The following is a 20,692-nucleotide window of genomic DNA, read 5'->3' as shown; positions in this document are numbered from 1 at the left end:
TGGATGGATGGATGGATGGATGGATGGATGGATGGATGGATGGATGGATGGATGGATGGATGGATGGATGGATGGATGGATGGATGGATGGATGGCGCTATGCAAAAAAAACTAAATTGAATTGGCAGATTCTTTAGGAATCTGCCAATCATAATGTTTTGTTACTCACCTTGACTGCTATGCTACTTTTCAAAAACATTTTCAATCCAATAAACAGTAAAGTATATGTTACATTAATCCATTCTTTTTATTGTCAAATCTGAATGTGGACATATTGCTATTTTATGGTAGAGCTACTGGTGTTCAAACGTGAATTGTTCACATGTTTCCGATGAATAACCTTTAATGATAATTTTCTTTGCCACCTCAGTGTAATGAAAGATGCATAAAGGCTTATGTGCATATGGGGAAAGCATACCTGGGTTTGAAGAACTATAATGAGGTGAGCATAATTATCTCTCATTACATCCAGTTACATCCTGTCACTTTAATAGTTGCTCTAAGTAGACATATATGTCATCCAGACATACCAGAGACAAGTCCAAGCTGTAGTTGTTAGAAGCCTCAAGTAAAAATCATTTTCATAAAAACTCCCAAGAATGAAAACATTATATGTAATCTGAGTTCTATCTGATTTTAATTTAGTCAATATCTCCTCTGGCATCGCCTGTCGTAATCATTTTAGCCTTTCGTTACCAAACAAGCTGATATCTAATTTTAACAGTGTGAAAAATTAGACCTATTTGGAAGATAATTGTGACTATTTTGTCTCCATACTCTGTGTCAGTCTTGCTGAGATGTCTTGAGGACGCCAGCAATGCACTAAATGTATTTAATTATGAGATTTTCCTTTGTTTCAGGCAAGAAGCTGCTTTGAAAAGATACTGGAGATTGAACCTGGAAAGGAAAGCATGGTAAAAGGTAATAACAATTGTTTTAAATTAATTAGGCAAAATCTACTTTATAAATTAGAGGCATAAATAGAAGAAAGCTCTAAACTGAAACTAGTTTTGAAAGTTTGTTCACCTTTCATTCAATAATCTTACTAACTCCTGAAGATTAGTGAGTCATCTAGCTCACATTGAATAAGCAATGTTGTTGTTCATTTAGTGGTCAACTAAGTGAAATGTTTCGCACACTGATCATTTGCATGAATATCAATAACTTTATGACTGTAGGGATGGAGTGAATAATATCAATCACCTTAAGGCAAGAAGATTTTTCCAAATTACGCAGAATACATACTAAAACAAATTAGACATACATCTTCTCTAATATTTAGAATAAGTTTCCTCTAGAAGTTGTTTTGTTGCTGTCAACAAGTTTTTGACATGACTATGGCTTATCTTTAAAATTAGTTGGGCAATACTGATGCCTTAGGCAAAGTTTCTCAAATTTTCAATCAGGTTTATTGAAGGGCCATTTACTGTTTCTGACTTTTTTGCTGCCTCTATTAATAGCAGTGAAAAAGCCCCATAGCATGGTGCTCTAACCACCATGCTGGACAGTTTTCTTTAGTTTAATTAACTCATCTTGGCTTCTCTAATCAGACTCTTTCTTTCTGAGAATATAGAAATAAAAAACTGGTTTGTCCACTTTAGAAGCTGCAAATTTTAGTCATTGTTGAATGTTTAGCTTTCAAAACTGAGACAAATTTCTTGATTCCTTTGTTGATCCTAGACATTATAACCATTTTTTTAAATCTAAGGGTCCAACTGTTGAAACCTGAACACAATGAGACACTCCAACGAGGCAATAATCCCACAGATCTAACACAGCCCCTTTGAACTGCATAAAGCAGCTAAAACATAGCTTCTGGAATGGCCACGGGGTCAAATGTGGTTGATTCTTAAAGGCTGGTTCTGGACATCAACCAATCCAATGAAAATATTAGCATTTCTGATAAGAAATGTAACTAAATACAATCAGGGATGCACGCATTTATTTAAATCTCTATACATCTTTTGACCCTGTGTGGATTTCAAACTAGTGAGATTAGCAAATACAAAGTTTTCTCTGGGACTACATTTCATCTCACTGTCATGTTAAGTGCAAAACATATCAAAGAACTTGAAAATCGATGACTATGTCCTCCAATAAGAGAAGATGTGTATAAATGCAATAGCGCAACTTCCATCATAACTGATGTATAATTTTCTCTTTCCTCTGTCTTTTTATCCCCCTTTGTAGAATATTTGGACCTGGTGGATTTAGAAGAGAAAAAAAATAACCAGGAGACGGATGCAAAGGAAAAACTTGACAAAGGAGATGGAGAGGCCACAGCGGTACCCCAGCTGCTGGAGAAGCTGTCTAGGCCCGGCCAGATGCCCCTCTATTACTGTGGAGGATTGGAGAGCCTGTCACAGGCAGTCACTGACTGTGAGTGCTCCTCGAGCTTTGTGCAAGTCTGTTTTCCCTCTAATCTTATTGAGCCTATACCTTCCACTCATTAACCTGCTTAAATGGTTCAATCCATTTGCTGTTTCTTTTAGCCTAAAATAATAGCAGAAAACGAGGCGTAAAATCTTATCAGCCAGTTAAACAGACACGAAGGAGAAAAATGACTAAGAATATTGAAATGTGTCCTTATTTTGATAGTTTTTTTATTATAGAGAAGAATAGATGAAAAGCTCATAATGAGCAGTAACATGATAGCTGTACAGTGGAAAAATACACATGGTGTTCAATTGCTGGTTAACATTTTAATCTGTTGCTAAGAGCTTGCGCGTTTCTGGTAACCAAGTGCCATGAAGTAACTTTTCTACCAAATTCACCAAATGCACAAGTGGGATAAGGTAAACAGTATTTCAAAAGAGCAGAGGAAATCTTACGTTTTTTGAACAATAACAATGTTTGTTGTTAATCTGGTGCTAGGCTAAGAGATGAGCGCGTTTTCTGGCAACCAACGAAAAAGCTAACGGAAAAAAAAAACATTTACATTTTTCTGCAAAATTCACCAACTGCACAATTCTTGTTAAGTGGTGTAAGACAAGTAGGTTTTCAAAAGAGCAGAAGAAATCTTATGTTTTTTGAACAATAACAATGTTTGTTGCTAATCTGTTGCTAAGAGATGATCACGTTTTCTGGTAACAAAGTGCCACAAAGTGAACATCAGATTTGTATTTTTGTCTTGAATGTCTGTTCTATAATATATTTACCACCAGTGACATAAAAAAAAAAACAAAAAAAAAAACATTTTCAGTTCTCTGCAAAATTCACCAACTGCACAATTCTGGTAAAGCAGTACAAGAGAAGTAGTATTTCAAAAGAGAAGAGGTATTCTTATGTTCTTTGAACAATAACAATATTTGTTGTTAATCTGTTGCTAAGAGCTTGCACGTTTCTGGTAACCAAGTGTCACGAAGTAAATATCTGATTTTTACTTTTGTTTAATGTCTGTTTTATATTCACCACCAATGACAAAAAAAAGAAACATTTTCACTCTTCTGCCAAATTCATCAGATGCACAATTCTTAAGTAGTGTAAGACAAGTAGTATTTAAAAAGAGCAGAAGAAATCTTATGTTCTTTGAACAATAACAATGTTTGTTGTTCATCTGTTGCTAAGAGATGAGCACGTTTTCTGGTAACCAAAGACCATGAAGTAAACATCTGATTTTTATTTTTGTGTTGAATGTCTGTTTTTTATTTACTACCAATGACAAAAAAACCCCAACATTTTCACTTTTCTGCCAAATTCACCAACTGCACAATTCTTGTTAAGTAGTGTAACACAAGTAGTTTTTCAAAAGAGCAAAGGAAATCTTATGTTTTTTGAACAATAACAATTGTTTGATGTTAATCTGTTGCTAAGAGACGAGCACGTTTCTGGTAACCAATGAAGTAAACATCTGATTTTAACTTTTGGAAAATTTACCAACTGTAAATTTCTTGTGTCTAAGCAGATAAGCAGTATTTAAAAAGAGCTTATGTTTTATAAACAATAATTACTTTGGTATTACTAAATGAGCTTTTTTTTCTGGTAACAAACTGCCACGAAGTATAAATCAGATTTTTAATTTTATGTTGAATATCTGTGTTATAATATATTTACCACCAATGACAAAAAAAAAAAAATCCCTTTTCTGCCGAAGTCACCAAACACACAGTTCTTCTTAAGTAGTATAAGATAAATTGTTATTTCAAAAAAGCAGAGGAAATTTTATGTTCTTTGAACAATAACAATGTTTGTTGTTAATCTGTTGCTAAGAGATGAGCATGTTTCTGGTAACCAAGCGCCACAAAGTAAACATCTGATTTTTATTTTTGTGTTGAATGTCTGTTTTTTATTTACTACCAATGACAAAAAAAAAAAACATTTTCACTTTTCTGCCAAATTCACCAACTGCACAATTCTTGTTAAGTAGTGTAACACAAGTAGTTTTTCAAAAGAGCAGCAGAAATCTTTTGTTTTTTGAACAATTACAATATTTGTTGTTAATCTGTTGCTAAGAGACGAGCGTGTTTTCTGGTAACGAAGTACCACGAAGTAAACATCTGATTTTTACTTTTGTCTTGAATACCTGCTTTATAGTATATTTACCACCAGTGACAAAAAAAATCCCAAAAAAACTTCTCTGCAAAATTCACCAACTGCACAATTCTTGCTAAGTAGTATAAGAGAAGTGCGATTTCAAAAAAGCAGAGGAAATCTTATGTTTTTTGAACAATAACAATATTTGTTGTTAATCTGTTGCTAAGAGCTTGCACGTTTCTGGCAACGAAGCTCCACGAAGTAAACATCTGATTTTTATTTTTGCGTTGAATGTCTGTTTTATAATATCTTCATCACCAATGACAAAAAAAACCCAAAACCATTTTCAATTTTCTGCTAAATTAATCAACGGCACAATTCTTGCTAAATAGTAAGTAAGCTAAATAATATTTAAAAAGAGCAGAAAAAATCTTATGCTTTCTGAACAATAACAATGTTTGTTGTTAATCTGTTGCTAAGAGATGAGCACGTTTTCTTGTAACCAAGTGCCACAAAGTAAACATCGGATTCTTACTTTTGTCTTGAATGTCTGCTTTATAGTATATTTACCACCAGTGACCAAAACAATTAATAAATAAAATAAATTACTTCACTGCAAAATTCACCAACTGCACAATTTTTGTTAAGTTTTATAGAGTAGTATTTCAAAAGAGCAGAAGAAATCTTACGTTCCATTTGAATACACTGCAGGTTGTGGTTGAAACTTGGCAGAATGTGTAAAAATCAACTGGTTGCAATTTCTTTGTTAAGCACTTTATATTTCTTTGCATTCTTTTTTTGTTGGAGAAATTGCTCAATGTAAAACCAAATTTGATTAATTTGTCACCTGGTACAAACTGACCTGTAGAAATATACTTGCTACCAGTTTTGCTTGCTGAAGCTGTAAGGGCAGACAGATCTAGAGAGAAACACATGCTGTAAACAACCAAAACTTATAATGTAAGGACGGCGGTGTCCAAACAGAACAATACATTTATTCTCTTCCATTTTCAATAAACTGTGAGTCCGGTATCTTCCTGTTCCTGTTAACTTTGAGACATGAATTTATTTGCAGTCTATCAGTTGTCGTCCTAGTTAGCAGTATAAGACATGCAAGCTGTTCAAGCAAAGTAATACCTTATAGGGTAGCAGAAACTCTTTGAAGATTTCCACAAATATCTTGAGTCCAATTTTGCGATCCATCGGTGACGTCTGTGATCTATATTAAAATCTTAGTGGAACACCCGCATTTAACTCTGCAAGTAACGTAGCCATCAAGCTGATGCTGTTCACTGGGTTTTATTTCGGAATAATTTGAGGACATCTCTGTGGTCAGGAGTCAAGCAAAAATGTCAGGATGTGGCATCCTATTTAGTATTGTCAGGTCGAGGTATTTTTAGAAAAAAAAAACAACAACTCAGAGTTCTTCACATCTGAGTTATGGTGGCAGTCAACTTCTGTTTTCTGTTAATTATGAGATCATTTTCTTTGGTCTGTAAAATTGTACAAGGGTTAGGGTTTTGATCAGTGTTTTCTAAACCTCAAGAAAGGATTCTCAAAAATTGCATTCCATCCACAAAACTAAACTATGTCCAATTACATGAAAGTTGAATACTAGACCAACATGTCTTTTCTTAAAGCTACTTAAAACCGGTAAATACAAGCACATTCAATTTGGGTTAGAGCTCTGATTCGCACTCCAGCTGACAATAAACATCCACTTAAACAACAGTAAATCCCTCAATTCCCTTTGAGGGAGGATAATCTCATCTGATTGCTTCGCCTTGATTGTATCTTGTTTCTAAAGGCTTCCATTGTGTTGAACCTAAAAGTCTTGGGCAGATATTGCTGCCTTATTTCTCAGAGTAAAGTAAAGAATAACTTTAAGCGGACATTTTAGTTTTGTTTTGATTAAATATTTTAAATTAAGCACAACATGCTTTGCTAATGAATAACGTCATTATATAAATCTCCCTTTAAAAGACTGCTGCTTTTAAGGTGTAGTTAGCTAACATTATACTAAAATTAGCTAGTAGATTAGGATAGGATAAATTAATAAATGACTTACATCCATGTAGCCAAATAGTTTTTTAAACTTTCAGACAATATATACATTGGTTTTCTATAAATTAGAATATGGATTCCTTTGTTTTTTTTTATTAATCAGATTAAATGTACTTTTTAATAATCACAAACTTTAAGCAGGCATTAAACACACTTTTCATAACGTTTTTTTGTATTTTGCTACACTTTATTGTTCTGATGTAATATTTTAATGCCATTTAGTTGATTTTTAGTGTGTAGGTAAGTGGAAACTTTAACAGACTGTGCATTTTATTTTTTTAAATTCCTGCTCATCTTCAGATAAATTATGTTTGTTTTTTTTGTTGAACAATAACTTTAGGCTGTCAGCTGAATAAAAAGATAGACAACAAATTATATTCTTCTTGAAACTGTGACCTTGAATGGTTAAAATAAAGCCATTTTTAAATATGATAGATGCATAATCAATAATTGACCGAAGCACCAATGGCCAAAGGAAACTCATTGATTGTAATGTTCCAGCTTTGTTGAACCTTCACGTTTTAAATTTCTGAACAAAGAACATTTTTCTTTTTTTTTTTTTAAAGAGGAAACTTTGTATATTTTTAATGAGCAAACCTTTGAACACTGGCAAAAACACACCCTCTGTTTTTGGTTAAATTATTCTAACCTTCAAGTCATGCTGTAAGTGGGAGCTAGCCATTTTTATCTGAATCCTCTCTTTTAATCATTGCTGATATTAATATATCAAACAATATGACTCACTTTTTGGACTTCACGTGTCATTAAAAGCAGGACGGAAAGCTCCTCTAGTTGTATGCTGCACACAATTTACATTCTCCTTTTCTTTTCCAACACTGAATCTCATCCAGTGAGCAAAGGTAAACCGAACAAGGAGAAAAGTGTCGTGTTTCTGTAAAGCCTCTCCACCTCTGGCTAATGAATGGTTTTCTGTCTTCCTTCGCTATCTGCTCTTCTCTCCTAGCAGATACAGGAAAGACTCTCTTCAGACTGAACAATGGCTTTAGTATCATCGGCAGCAATGACGTGCTGAAGAGGTAAGGAGACCACTGGGAGAGGTAACCCTCAATTCTCAGTGGAGCTTTGACAGATGGACAGAGAGATGGGGACATACAGAGACGATGATGGCCTAAACTAGAAAGATCATTCACCTTCCCCTCTGTCTCTTTCCAGCTGTTTGTGTAATAGCCCCAAAAATAAAAGATGATCACTCAGGAGATGGAGCTGAGTGCGGCGCTGAGGAAAAGGCCATGTGTTTTTGTCCTAGAAAGTGGGAGTGTTTTGTACAAGATAAGAATTATTAGTCCCTCATGACAGATCACTAAGGACATTATTAACTTGTCACTGCTCTCCATGTTGTCATTATTAGCGCTGTCATGAATCACGTTGGAACACAGTGTCCGGGAAGTACAAAGCGGTAGAAAGCGCAAAAAATAATAATAAAAAAAAACAATGTCGGCTTAATTTTAGCTTCAATTTGTCAGGGAGAATGGTGATGTGAGGGAGATACACCAGTCAAAACCAATCAAACATAACAAATGAGGCCACTTTCAATATTTTTTCCAGCTATACCATGATCTGTCACTGCCATGATGTTAAAAATGTCCACAGTGATTAGATATTCAGTGGAAACTGGTACAGAACTTAAGTTTCGTTTCACATTGAGGTCACATGTCTCCAGAACAGTTTTCCTTGAACCTATTATTTTACTTTTTCTGCCAGAGTTTCCCAGACTGAAAGTAATTTTTATTAGCTAATTTAATCATAAGAAGGAATACTTGAAATATGAGTTGTTTTCTTCACAGCTGCTTGCTGCAGGAAACTGATGATCTGCTCAGCCAAGAGTTGTGTGTTTCAGTATTGAAACTTTGGAGGATCGTTTGTCATGAAAATGGTAGGTGCCCAAAAGTTTCCATTGCTCTAAATAAATTGGAAATACAAATATTATTCTGTAATTTGCTGTGATTTCTCAGCTTTTCAGTGTTTAGTAAAGTCATTATTTGTTTCTATGTGGTGCTTCCTGTTTTGTACTCAGTTTGGCTTGTTGTGTCAATGCCAATGAATAATTGAAGTCACATTTCGACTACGTGAGGTCACATGTTTCCAGAACTGTTTTCCTGAAACCTTAACCCCTCCTATCTATTTTACAGTATTTCCACAGTGAGTTAAGATTATAACCTAAAGATCTGCGCCCATAACTTTTGATTAAATTCACATTGATTACATATAAAGATTAAATGAAATAATTTCTACCTGAGGGGTCTCAGAGAATTGTAATGATCCACAGATTTTCAATAGTTATGACCTGTGCCCTATTCCTGGATGCTTAACTTTGCATCTCAGAATTTAAGTATCCTAAAGTGCTATTATAACATTACCCTTTTATATCTTTAAAATGGCATGGAGGAGGGTTTAAGTCCAATTCTGCACAAATCCTGAAAGTTGAAGTCGGCAATTCTTTTCATCTATTTAATTTATGTTTCCACAGAGGATTCTGCTGGAAGATAATTGAATGTAAGCCATGTGATATTCTACATGACATTGTGTTTGCAGAACTAAATAAATATTATAATATAAATATTTCATACAATTTAAAGTTTTCAAAACTGAAAAGTTTGGCCTCGGAGACAACTGGGACAAAACAATGTGATTGTTTTGCTCCAGGTGAATCACACCCGATGTAGCGACATCATCCTGTTTATGCAATCGAATTCAGAAACTGTCAGTTCTGGCAAACCCATTTCTCATTCAGGTTTTTCATTTTCATTTCTCTCGACAGTCCAAGAAAACCAGAAGATCCTGATGAAATGTCCTCTTGCCAGACAGTCTGTTGTGCAGCTGTTAACATCTGATCATGCCGAAGTTGTGAAGGAATGCTTGGAATTACTGAGTTTGTACTCAAACACTTTGTATGGCAGACGTTTGGCCATTGACAATCTAGACCTGCACATGTAAGACTTTTATTCTTGCTATCAGTTGACGCCTCTCGCCACGGTATTTGTTGTACACAAAACAAAGAGGCAGTGCAGGGGCCAGTTCAGACGTCTGTGAAAGGAAATGAAGGTTCACCTTGGGCTACATGTTCACCATTGCCAGCTTTTGTACTGGACTTCCTACCCTTCCAAGAGGTTTTCTGTTGTTTCTCTAATAACAGTGCTTGGTCGTTTATTGGTTTTTCATTGTATGCACTTTGCCATCTAATTAGATTTTCAAAGAAGCAGGAATAATTAGTTGAACTTTTATTTAAATTCACAATCATTAAAATTACCTGCAAATTCCCTTTACATTAATTATGGAGAACTGCATATGGGATAGATATTATTTGGTATGATCCCCTGTCTCTTTATCTCTTTAAAGGTTAGTGAGAAACCTCATGAGGTGCATCTCTGAAGCAAAGCGGCAGCGGGGGATCACAGCAGTCTGTATTCTGGAAACCTTTGCTGCCGAAGATGGGTAATAATGCTGAACGTCTCATCAGATGTCTCTGGCTTAGTTCTCATACTGAGAATGCAATCTCAGATATTTAGAAAAAGAAGAGTCAACTGTTTTTCTGCACACGTTATATCCTTATACTGCATTTTAAAATTGTTTCGCAGTAAGAAGCAGTCCTTAAAGGAACACAGTGTGTGGCATTTTTAATAAATCAACAAGTGCCATCTAGGTGTTAATGTCACATGAAGACAGAAGACGTTCTCAACTTGTTTCTCTCTCTGGGATCTGCTGGAAACAGACATGAAAGGACATCTCAGGCTCTCAAACACAGCAGGAAATAAGTCGAGCTGTCACGCCGTAAAATGGGTGGATCAATTTTCCTTCTCTGTAGCTCAGAGAGGGTTTTAATAAAATGTGTATCTAAAAGAAATGTCCCCTCCATTGTAGAAACTGAGCTGAGTCAATGTAGGTATTTTGTCGATGTGTAGAAAGCTTATTGAAAAAAAACAAAACAAAAAAAAATAAATTATTAAAAACTGTCTAAATGTTTGGATACCATAAAAGACCAATAGAAAAATGTGCTGTTATGTCCATGATGACGGCTTTCAAAATCACAGAGAAGACTTCACAGTGACAGCAGACAGCCACTGTTAGAAAAAGATACTTGCTAGAAATGTTCTTGTTTTTTTGCAGATTTCGGTTGAAGCTAAGAAATATGTTGACAGATTCTGTTGTTGTTCCACTCAAGACAATACTGGTAAGACGTTGCAGTCTTAAATTTTATTTTATACATAGTTATCTGAGTAAAAAAAAAAAAAGGGATTACCTCATTTTTTTTACAGGGAAGTATCAGCAAGTCTAATCAACAGGTCCTTACATCCCTCATATCAGCCGTCGGCTTTCTGGCAAAAGACGAAGTAATTCGTCAAAACCTCGCTCATCGGCGAGAATGTTGGGAAGCCTTCCTCACTGCTATTGTAAGCACACAGCTGCAGTCTGTTAACATTGTTTGGAGAAGTGCAAATTGCTGTTCACTGTGTTAGATGTAGATGCTTTAAAGAATCTAACACATCAGCAAAGTGTTGTGAGTGTTTTTAAAGTTATTTTAGGTTATGCTCTGCTTCTCTGCAGAAGCAGTGCGGTTCATCTGAATACAACGACGTTATTCACCTTATGCTGGGCTTGATTATCAGCCTGTCAACAGTCACTTCTTTGACTATACAGGTAAGACAGTTAACTTGAGAGATGTTTATTTGAGAAACAGTGTTGTTATGACTTAGTCAGGAGCATGAAGGACTTGGTTTCATTTTCAAGTGTAGTCTAAGCATACAGCGCACCTCCGTAAATCATTTAGAAAGTTGAAGCTATTTTCAGGAGTTGACTTCTGTAATTTATCTAATTACATTACAGGCTATCTCAAAATCAGAGTACAACTAACCAAAACCCAGCAAATATTTAGTCCTTTAAGCCAGCTTTCACCTGAAATAAACCTCTAAAAAGGAATTTTGCAGCATCACATTCAGTTGTCCAATTCGTACATCTTAGCACATAACTGAAATTGACTCTTAAATCAGAGGCCGTGCCGTGTATAAAAAATGTAATGTGTGACTTCAGTCATTTAAAGGTGCAGTGTGTGAAAACAAATTTGTCCTCTTTTAAAGGCGCATGCTGTTTCGCTCTGTGACTGCTGCCTCGACCTGCTGGAAAACGCTGACGAAGAAATTGTAACTGTAAGAGAATATTACATAAGAATCTTTCCTAAAATGAATAAAAAAATAACATTCCTGTAATGAATGAACAGGTAACAGATGTGCTTGAGGTGTAATTTTAGAGGAAGCACCTCTTTCCTGATTGGTGCTTCTCAGCCAGTGTTGATGCAGGAATGGCATTTCTGTCCAGTAACATTAGGTTGTTCCTCAAAATCCTAACAAATTTCTATTCATCAGAATAAAAAGTGTGTGTCAGATTATTAATACATTGAGAGAGTTGGGCACTTATCTCAAACACACATACTGTGACGACTGTGTGTCACAATTTGAAACAGAAACAGATTATCTACTCAGCCACATATTGTAAGAATTGTTTTTGAAACAGGTAGAGCAGGTTAACGTCGACTTTCTTCAAAAGTCTGGTCAATGTCAGGAAACCATCATTCTGACAATAAAGGTCAAATATTCAGGCAGAACGATGGCAGTCATTTTTGCAACTTCTCAAGTTACATTTGACCAAATTTTAGTGAGGATCAATGTACAAATTTATATAAAGCCATCATGTTAAAACTGTATGGATGACAAAAAATATCAAAATTATTAAAATGTGGCTTTGACAGAAAATTGTAAATGCCCATATACAAGAACGGCTGAAATGCATGTTTTAAAATCCTAATTTAATAACATTCATTCCTAAGATTTGTGTATTTAAGCCTCTTGACTGGACGTGGGATTTTTTTTAAAAGTTCTATACTTTTGTAAATTCACCTTCATTCAGGTAACCCATGTGTCTCAGTTTTGGTGTTCATTCATTACAGGAATGTTATTTTTTTATTAAAGGCATATTGTCTGACATTATTGCATATGGTTGGCACCTTTTCAGCCAACCATCTAACTCCAGGGCAATATTCATCCAGTGACACCCATTCATTTGTCAAAATGGGGACTGGTAGGCAGCTTGTGGTTAAGTGCCTTGGCCAAGGGAATTTCAGCAGGTGACGGGGACGAAGCTGGATTTCATCCTACAACTTTACTTTAAGATGGCTATTCTTTCTACAACCATTAATCTGCAATCTGAAGATGGTAGATTGGGGTGATGATTAGCTGGGTTTAATTTTAGTGTTGATCAGAGATGGAAAGTTTTCTCAAATGTTTTTTTTTTCTTTCTCCTGTGGTCCTGTTGAATTTTCTGACACGCCCTCCCCCTTTGACAAAAGTGTTACTTTAGCTCTTGTAGAGTAGCGAGAATGAATTAAAGATGTCCTACATATTTTTCATGCCATTATTTCTTTTCCCTCTGCTGGAGCAGCTCTTTATTTACCTTCTTTTCTCTTTGATTCCTCATGAAGGTTTATCATGAAAGCACAGCAGAGCTGTTTTCCCCCTGTCTGCTACATTAAGGAGATAGCTTTGATGAGAAGAATCTAAAAAGCGTGTGTGTGTATGCACGAGATAAGAAGTGTCAAAAAAATATGGTGTCACTGTAACGGATCTGAACAACAACTCAAAGCGCTTTTAAAAACGCATTAACACTACTCTAACCCTGCAAAACTAGCTGATTACATATCGTCCTACTGTCGTAAGAATAAGGATTACGTTAACAGGTTACAGTTGAATTACCGGGAAATCTGATATCACATCGTTGGAACTCTGTCTCTGGTTTCTCATAAAAAAATATGTTTTCTTTATAATAAATCAAAGTTTTTGCAAAGGTAATTATGGTAGAAGGATTTAGAGGCTTTTTATTTTTTTTACGCCACATTGTTTTTATTAAGTCATCAGTATTGAGAATGTACTTTGTCTTAAGAGGAGACAACTCAGATTGTCCGTTTCCTCTGTTTCTAAGAATAAGGTCTACTTTTCACTAAAATAACCAATTTGAAATGAAAAATTTAAGACATTTTATTCGTTAAGCAAGGAATCGGGATGAAATGCATGCAGCGGTTTTAGAGTGAAAACTTTGTTATTGGACAGGTTCATTTGCATGACACACTGGATTACACATATGGCTCCAAAATAAAAGTTGATGCTACACTTTGACTGTGTCATGCAAATGCACTCTTGGAGCCTTTTGCATATTTTCTCATTTAACAACGTAGTGACTACATGACACCTTTTTGATAGGCGGAGAGAAAGATTCCAAACTTGAGGACACCAGTAATACTAATAAGACGACGCTTATTAGTTTACCGTGCCCTTGTGGTTAAATTTCTTTCAACACTTAATCAACTATGTTTTTCTACTAAGTACTTCTGATTGTAAAAAATGCATTTCTTTCATTTCTACAGCAAAGTCCTCATGCGACTGCTCACTAATAATACAGCCTCTGAGGTCTTTACAGAACAGTTTTTGTAATATTGAGGTTGAATTGCACTGAGGTGACTTGTTTAGAGGAATTGGTTTGGTTTTTGAGTATCCAAGTAAAGTGATCTGTATTAATGCACTGTAAATTCAGATTTTCTATGTAAATAAAAACATAACTGTGTAATAACTGTGTAATATGTTCTTACACTAAGCACCGCTCTGTTTTTGGCCTATTACAGCAGGTCTCAATTAAATACGTTGAAGTTATTTGCTTCACCCGGGGGTTATGTTCTTGGTTGGTCTTATTTCCCACTCCCTTTTCTATCGCCTTTATTTTTGCTTTGCTGTTTCTTTCTCTTTCTTCATCTTCTAGGAGTTTATTTTCTAATATCAACACTCTTCTTTACTCTCCAGAGAGCCATGGGTGTGTTGAGCACCGTCCTCCCTCAGTCCTCTGAAGCTGTTCAGCATGCTGTTCGAAGGAAAGTCATTCACACCATATGCCGGCTGCTGAAGGTATTTAACTGTGTAGACGGTTAAGTCTGTCTTTTTAATTACTTGGATTTAAAAGGCTTTCGAATCTTGAGATGACACATTTTTAACACACACACTTAGGCACGTATTCTAAGAAATCTGTGCAGCTTTCAATAAAAGCTGTACCAGTATAACAAAGACACAGCTCACTTAAAGAAAATGAGCTTCACTTCAGACTTTCACAAAAGAAAAACCTGATGGAAAAAAATTTACATCATTTTCTATGTTGCTGACATTTTATCTAGCAGACAGTAGGGGTTTAACATTGGAGGGAAAATAGTGCCTAGTTCAGGGGTCAACAAGTCAAGTCCTGGAGAGCCGTTATTACGCAACTTCCCGCAATTGATCTAGTACGTAAACTCTGCCTATTACAGTCGTTATATTTGGGGATGTCAAGAGGTGGCGCTCTTGCCTCCTTTACTGTAGTTTCCCATGTGCTCAAGAAGAAATCGTGAGATAAGAGAAGAAGTTTGGGTGAAAGTTAAATGTGATGTTCTGCGAGCTACTGTGGGAAAAACAATCTAGGTTCAGAAAAAGAGTCTTGAATAAATAAACCGAGAAGATGGTGAAAAAGAAATGGTTTAGTCACACTTCCATTATTCTACTCATGAAAGAGCTGCGCACACAGAACCTGTACTCTGCCTCTCTCTCTCCTTCCTTTGTTTTCATTTGATTGCCAAAATATGCAGAAAATTATGCAATCTTCCCACAGATAGCTTAGACTTTTTTTTCAAGTGGTACCTAATATGAATATAACACTGAAGGTCAAATTAGAATGAAAAGACAAAAAAAACTAGCTAAATTGATTTACAGAGAAATAGCTAAAACAATAAGATAGACTGAAAAACTCATCTTTAGCATTTATATAGTAGCAGTTTCATAAATGTAAGATGAAAAATAATTTTATTCGTTTTGTTGTTCATGACATCTGACTTTTTGTCTAGAGTCAGTATAGAAAACATCCTGCTTGCTTATTCATTTTTGTGTGTGTGTTTGTTTATGAAGGGAAAAGGTCAGACTGCCACCAAATTTGCCGTGAAGACATTGACGGTTTGCACTGCAGTCAGCGACACGGCAAGGGAAGAGCTGGTGAAGTCTGACAAAAGTGAGGAATGATTGACATGTTAGCATTAATAGGCTCTTTCATTAGTGAAGTACTAAAGGGTTGACCTCGGAGACAGAACTGAAATAAACACTTTTTGATTAACGTTATTTAGCTGAAATCAGATTTTTACAAGAAATGTATAAAAATGCACACAACCTATTTTTTTGTCTCGTTGTGATATTTAATCAGACTAAATGTTTCCAGTTTTAGGATTTTTAGAATTCAAACAATAAATTGTATTAATTTAAAAAATGAAGCAAGAGAGATTTTTAAATTCTCAAAAGTTCACATACTCTAAGATTCTTATGACTTTAAACAATTTGGGAAAGCAGAGACTTTCAGGCTTCTGATTGGTTAATTCAATCATATTGAAGATAACTGGAAATGCAACAATAACATCATAACGTAACATCTCAAACATACTGCTTTGTTGTGTTTCATTATAGAAAGATCAAAAGAAATCTGACCAGATATCAGAAAATAAACACACAAAAAAACTGGGGACATTCATGAGTCTAATCCACCCTTGGGTAAAATTTCTAGATGCTTGAAGCTTCCAAATTTGTAAACAGCATGGAAAAATGTCCAGCCATTGTAAGGGTCAGTAAAAAGAAAGGTTCAGAACAACAACAAAAACTTGTTAAGAAGCTGGCAGATGATAAGACAGAAAAGAATAATGTGCGAAAATATTGAAGCAAAATTTTAAGACATCAACCTGGAAATTGAAGCTTGGGTTAAGATAGATCTTTCAAACAAAATAAAAATCACCCTGAAAATACTCCCAAATGAATTAGTTACGTTCTCACAATTGGGCTAAAATTCCAGCAAACTGCTGTGAGGAGCTTGAAAGAGTCCCTAAACATTTGACCCAAGTTCTGAGAAAATGCAATTAATTTTCTGACATAGAAAACAGTTTATAGAAATTCTAAAAGAAAAAAAAAACAAAGCACAATTCTAGCTCACCTAAAAAAAAAAGGAAAGGTTTTTTCTGATTTCCCTTCATCTGTTTATTAATGATTGTGACTTTCATCATTGTATGTTTTCCTGATATGGTTTCCACCTGTTATTTCGTGCAGAACTCTCCAATTTACGTCGTTTGCTGCGTTCCAACAGCGATGAGGTGATTTCAGGAAATGCAGCTTTGTGCTTGGCCCACTGCTTTGAGCTGGAAGGAGTTGCCACCCACCTGCTGGGTACTGATATTGTGCTGCTTCTGCTGCGGCTCGCTGCGGGGGAGCCTAAGAAGACAGCTGTGCAGCAAAATGCAGCCATTGCTCTCGGCAAACTGTGTCAATCTGAGCCCAGGTAACACCTCACCTCACAGATCACTAAATATGATTTACATTCTGAAAGCTAATGCTATTAAAGTTTGAAATGGTCTCAAAGTGACGACGGAGCTCTGACGGAAGAAGCTAAACATAAAACTAATGTGTGATTTTGGGTTATTACTACTTTCTGAGTGCATGTCTCTTTAATATTCCGAATTGTCAAGACTGAACACACATCTCTTTTCATGAATAATGAGTAGGTGTGTTTGAACTGTGCATATTTTTAGACCTTGCAGCTTGATTCTATTAAAACCCATCTTGTAATGATTAAAATGCAGAGTAAAGATACATTAGTAGGGCTTTCTCTGGATTCCTAAAGTACATGCAGTTCATTTGTTTTCCCAAATATAGTCAATCAAATAACAATTTCATCAGCGTTTTTAAAAAAAAAGAGAATTGAAGCTGAATTAAAATGTTCACAAAGGCAAAAGCATCCATTTCTTTTCCTTGGATGGCAACCCACCCATTCTCAAAATGTGGAAATGTTTTCTTGTGCTTTTTGAAAAAGGAAAAAATAAATAAAAAAATGTATTACTGCTGGTTAGCACAACTGGCTGGCAGCTGTAGTTTGTTTCTCCCCTTCCAAATCCCAGCAGGCTACTGACTAAAGAGAGGGAATGAGATCAATTAAAAATTCAGCATTAGTTTTGTAATTAGTCTCCTCTGGCTCTGTTCCCTGGATTATTTCCCCGTGTCTCTTGTGTCTACTGCTAGGCTTAAACCACAACCCGCCATGTCAAAATGTCAGAGGCTTTTGTCTTGGCTTTGAAAAGATTTCTTGTTTATTTGAAGTGGAGCTCCTGCTGAGTATTTCTGAGTGGTCAGTGTCTTATCTGCAGTTAGCAGGAGACATTGTGATCTTAAGCTAGCGAATTACCAGCATCTTACTCAAAGAAAGCAGCTCAAATGTTTTCTTGTGCTTTCAAAAACAATTGAAAATGTTTAATATTACTTATAATGCAAGAGAGAATTGTTTAAATTGTCTTCGTTTTGACTGCCATAGAGCATCTTTGCTGCTATGCAAATGTTGCTTAAATGTATCCTGATACCTACAATAGGTATCAAAAGTTGTTTTGTCTCTGTTATCACCTTCTGATACTTGCAGGTGTCTTTTTCAGATCAAACATGTCATTGCTTATGTAATGACTTTTTGGTTTGGATTTGCAGTTCTTATGCGTGATCAATAAAAGTATCAACTAATTTCTGTTTCAACCGTAATCTAGATCTGCGGGTGGATTCTTAGATTATCCTGTCTGTGTATACCTTCAGTTCTTGGAATTTTTTTACATTATCAGGTAGTAAGTAATTGAAGATGACAATTTTATACAGGTTGCTAAATTATATTTTTTGTTTTGTTATTACACAAAGTTGTATGCTGAGCAGTTGTCCTTTCTTCCAAATAAGTAATAACCAACACCAGATATTTACATTTATGCGGATCCAACTGTAGTGTCCTCTATCATGGATAAAATAGTGTTATGCTTAGTTTTAACAGCTTAACCTGAAATCAACATTAAAACCTCGTTTAAGTGACCATTAAACTTTGATTGCATTGGTAATTTCAGAAGAAACACTATTTTTTGATAATAAACAGCTTTACCAGACCACTTGCCATTAGTGATCAACCATACAGAGTTGATCAGTATAATGATCTTGTTGGTCACGATAATCTTGGAACAAGTTTCTGATATAGGACCATAGAACGATCATAAGCCAGATGTTGCAAAATGCAAGTAAACAGCTGGAACTGGTAGCAAATGAAGTCTTGCCTGCATAGCGGCTCGTCCCAAGTTGGCCCAGCTACAACCGATTTTGCATTCTCCTGTTGTTCCTTTTGCTCTCCAGGATTTTACCTGTCAAACATGATGCACATGTTTCAGTGGGTATGCTGTTTATTACCCAACCGAGGGCAGGAGAAGAACCCAATACCGGTTGGTGGTTATTTAGCTCAGTCTGGAGTGTCGTAGCAACCATCAGATGCAGACCAAGTGCAGTTTGCATACATTAACCATGTTTCAGCAACTCCCATTGGATGCTCATCGCACACAATGGCCCTCAGTAAATTCTTGGTCTAGCTAAAATCACGGTGGAGTGTCATCTTTGGAATATCAATGCAACCAATCCTCTAGTTTGTGTATCTGCCAAAAAGAGTTTTTATCCTCGCAATCAAAGGAAAAGGCACTGTGCATAACAATGTGGTCTCATACCTTTTTCTAACTTATTTCTATTGCATATTGCATCTGAGGTTACTGATCTGATCTGTTTGCTGATCACACAGATGAGGTTATGCATGCTTGCATGAGTTGAATTATTGAATTTCACCTGAATTATGTTGCAATTGGATCAACATTGTATTCCATTACACAGTCACTGAAATCTGGACAATTTTAATTGGACAATTTGGGAAGCATAAGCACGATCAGGAAAAGAGAGGTTCTCTTTCTACGAGATGAATGTGTGTTGGTGAATTCTTCCAAACCTTCGCTGACGCTTGGTTATAGTTCCAAGCTGTTACAAACCCTTTTAGGAAAAAAAAAAAGAGGCAATTTTAATATCACTCTGTTATAAATGATAAAACAGGTACAGGTATGTTGGCTAAAAGGATTTCTTTGTTGAATCGGCAAAACTTTTAACTGGGTCAAAGTCTTTTCGTTCTGCCTCCTAACACACCGCTTCTGCATTGGCCTGCCTTTGACCTCTACATGCAAGCCGTCGTCCCACTTCAGCTGGGAAAGAGTCTCTCTTCCTATCGTGTACATTTAGTCAAATGTTGTGAATCACAAGGCTCAGGGACAAACTGTCAGACTTGCTTTAATGGTACAAGAGCATCGCTTGATATTTGAGAGCAGCCAACACCAAGCACAACTGTGTGTCATTCTGTAATAAATGCTCTAATCTGATGGAAGTGTCCTTACGTCAGTGTCCTTTTTGAAGGCCCTAAATGCACCTTGGGGCTGATAGGCTTGGACTTTGTTGAGGATGAGTTGATTGCTCTGTGGCGAAGGTCACGCAAGTGTTTAAATTGAATGCCAGCACACTGGACACTTGGACACTCTGTCAAAATATTTTCTTTAAAAAAAAAAACACTTTTTTTCTTTATATTTTCAGACATGTGCACAAACTTCGAGAGCTTCATGGCCTTGAGATTCTGCACTCCTGTGTGAAACTCATCAAAGCAGAGCAGTAAAAATACAATCTGAAATGTTTTGATATGCAGCAAAATCTCGTTTTCTTGTGTTCAGTATCGAAAAGCTTTTTTTTTTTTTCACTCGTTCATACTTATTCAAATGAAATTGCATTGAAGATGTTTTCTCATCATTAATGATTCTGATGTAAAGGTATATTTATTTGTGACCTAAAGAATTAAACATATTGATAAAAAATATCTTCATGCTTGTAATCATTCTGTCTACATTAACAAGATCACGTCCATTAGCACTTTGTTTCATGACATTTCTGACTAATTAGACATTTTTTGCATATATATATATATATATGCAAAAAATGTATATAATATAAAAAAATGTATATATATATATATATATATATATATATATATATACATTACCTAGGGAGCAAAAAAAATTATTTTGCATTTTTTGCAGTGTAACCATTTGTTTGGAAGCTCTGTCTTTAAAAAAAACAAAAGATGCATACAAATCCAGGCACTTGTAATCATTTGTCTGCTATGACAGCACAGATCAGATATTTACATAAGTCTTGAATTTCATATTAATTTGATG

At 35.6% G+C, this 20,692-nt stretch overlaps 1 protein-coding gene across 2 annotated transcripts in view; it reads left to right on the top strand.

Moving 5' to 3' along the window:
- ttc12 (tetratricopeptide repeat domain 12) overlaps positions 1-20,334 on the top strand; it is a 24,518-nt gene extending 4,184 nt beyond the window's left edge. Inside the window, exons 7-21 of one of the 2 annotated variants that reach the window (XM_008425678.2) lie at positions 371-442; positions 861-921; positions 2,191-2,379; positions 7,502-7,574; positions 8,343-8,431; positions 9,317-9,488; positions 9,895-9,990; positions 10,663-10,726; positions 10,812-10,946; positions 11,101-11,193; positions 11,631-11,699; positions 14,397-14,498; positions 15,522-15,621; positions 16,698-16,926; positions 20,058-20,334. In XM_008425678.2, coding sequence (XP_008423900.1) covers positions 371-442; positions 861-921; positions 2,191-2,379; positions 7,502-7,574; positions 8,343-8,431; positions 9,317-9,488; positions 9,895-9,990; positions 10,663-10,726; positions 10,812-10,946; positions 11,101-11,193; positions 11,631-11,699; positions 14,397-14,498; positions 15,522-15,621; positions 16,698-16,926; positions 20,058-20,136 — 1,623 coding nt within the window. In that variant the 3' untranslated portion in view covers positions 20,137-20,334. The remainder of the gene's footprint in view (positions 1-370; positions 443-860; positions 922-2,190; positions 2,380-7,501; positions 7,575-8,342; positions 8,432-9,316; positions 9,489-9,894; positions 9,991-10,662; positions 10,727-10,811; positions 10,947-11,100; positions 11,194-11,630; positions 11,700-14,396; positions 14,499-15,521; positions 15,622-16,697; positions 16,927-20,057) is intronic. The other variant, XM_008425679.2, reaches the window with a different exon arrangement.
- Positions 20,335-20,692: the final 358 nt, after the last annotated feature.

This window comes from Poecilia reticulata, linkage group LG13 (genome assembly GCF_000633615.1).
Source record: "Poecilia reticulata strain Guanapo linkage group LG13, Guppy_female_1.0+MT, whole genome shotgun sequence".
Taxonomy (NCBI): Eukaryota; Metazoa; Chordata; class Actinopteri; order Cyprinodontiformes; family Poeciliidae; genus Poecilia; species Poecilia reticulata.
This window is presented reverse-complemented; position numbering and strand designations above follow the sequence as displayed.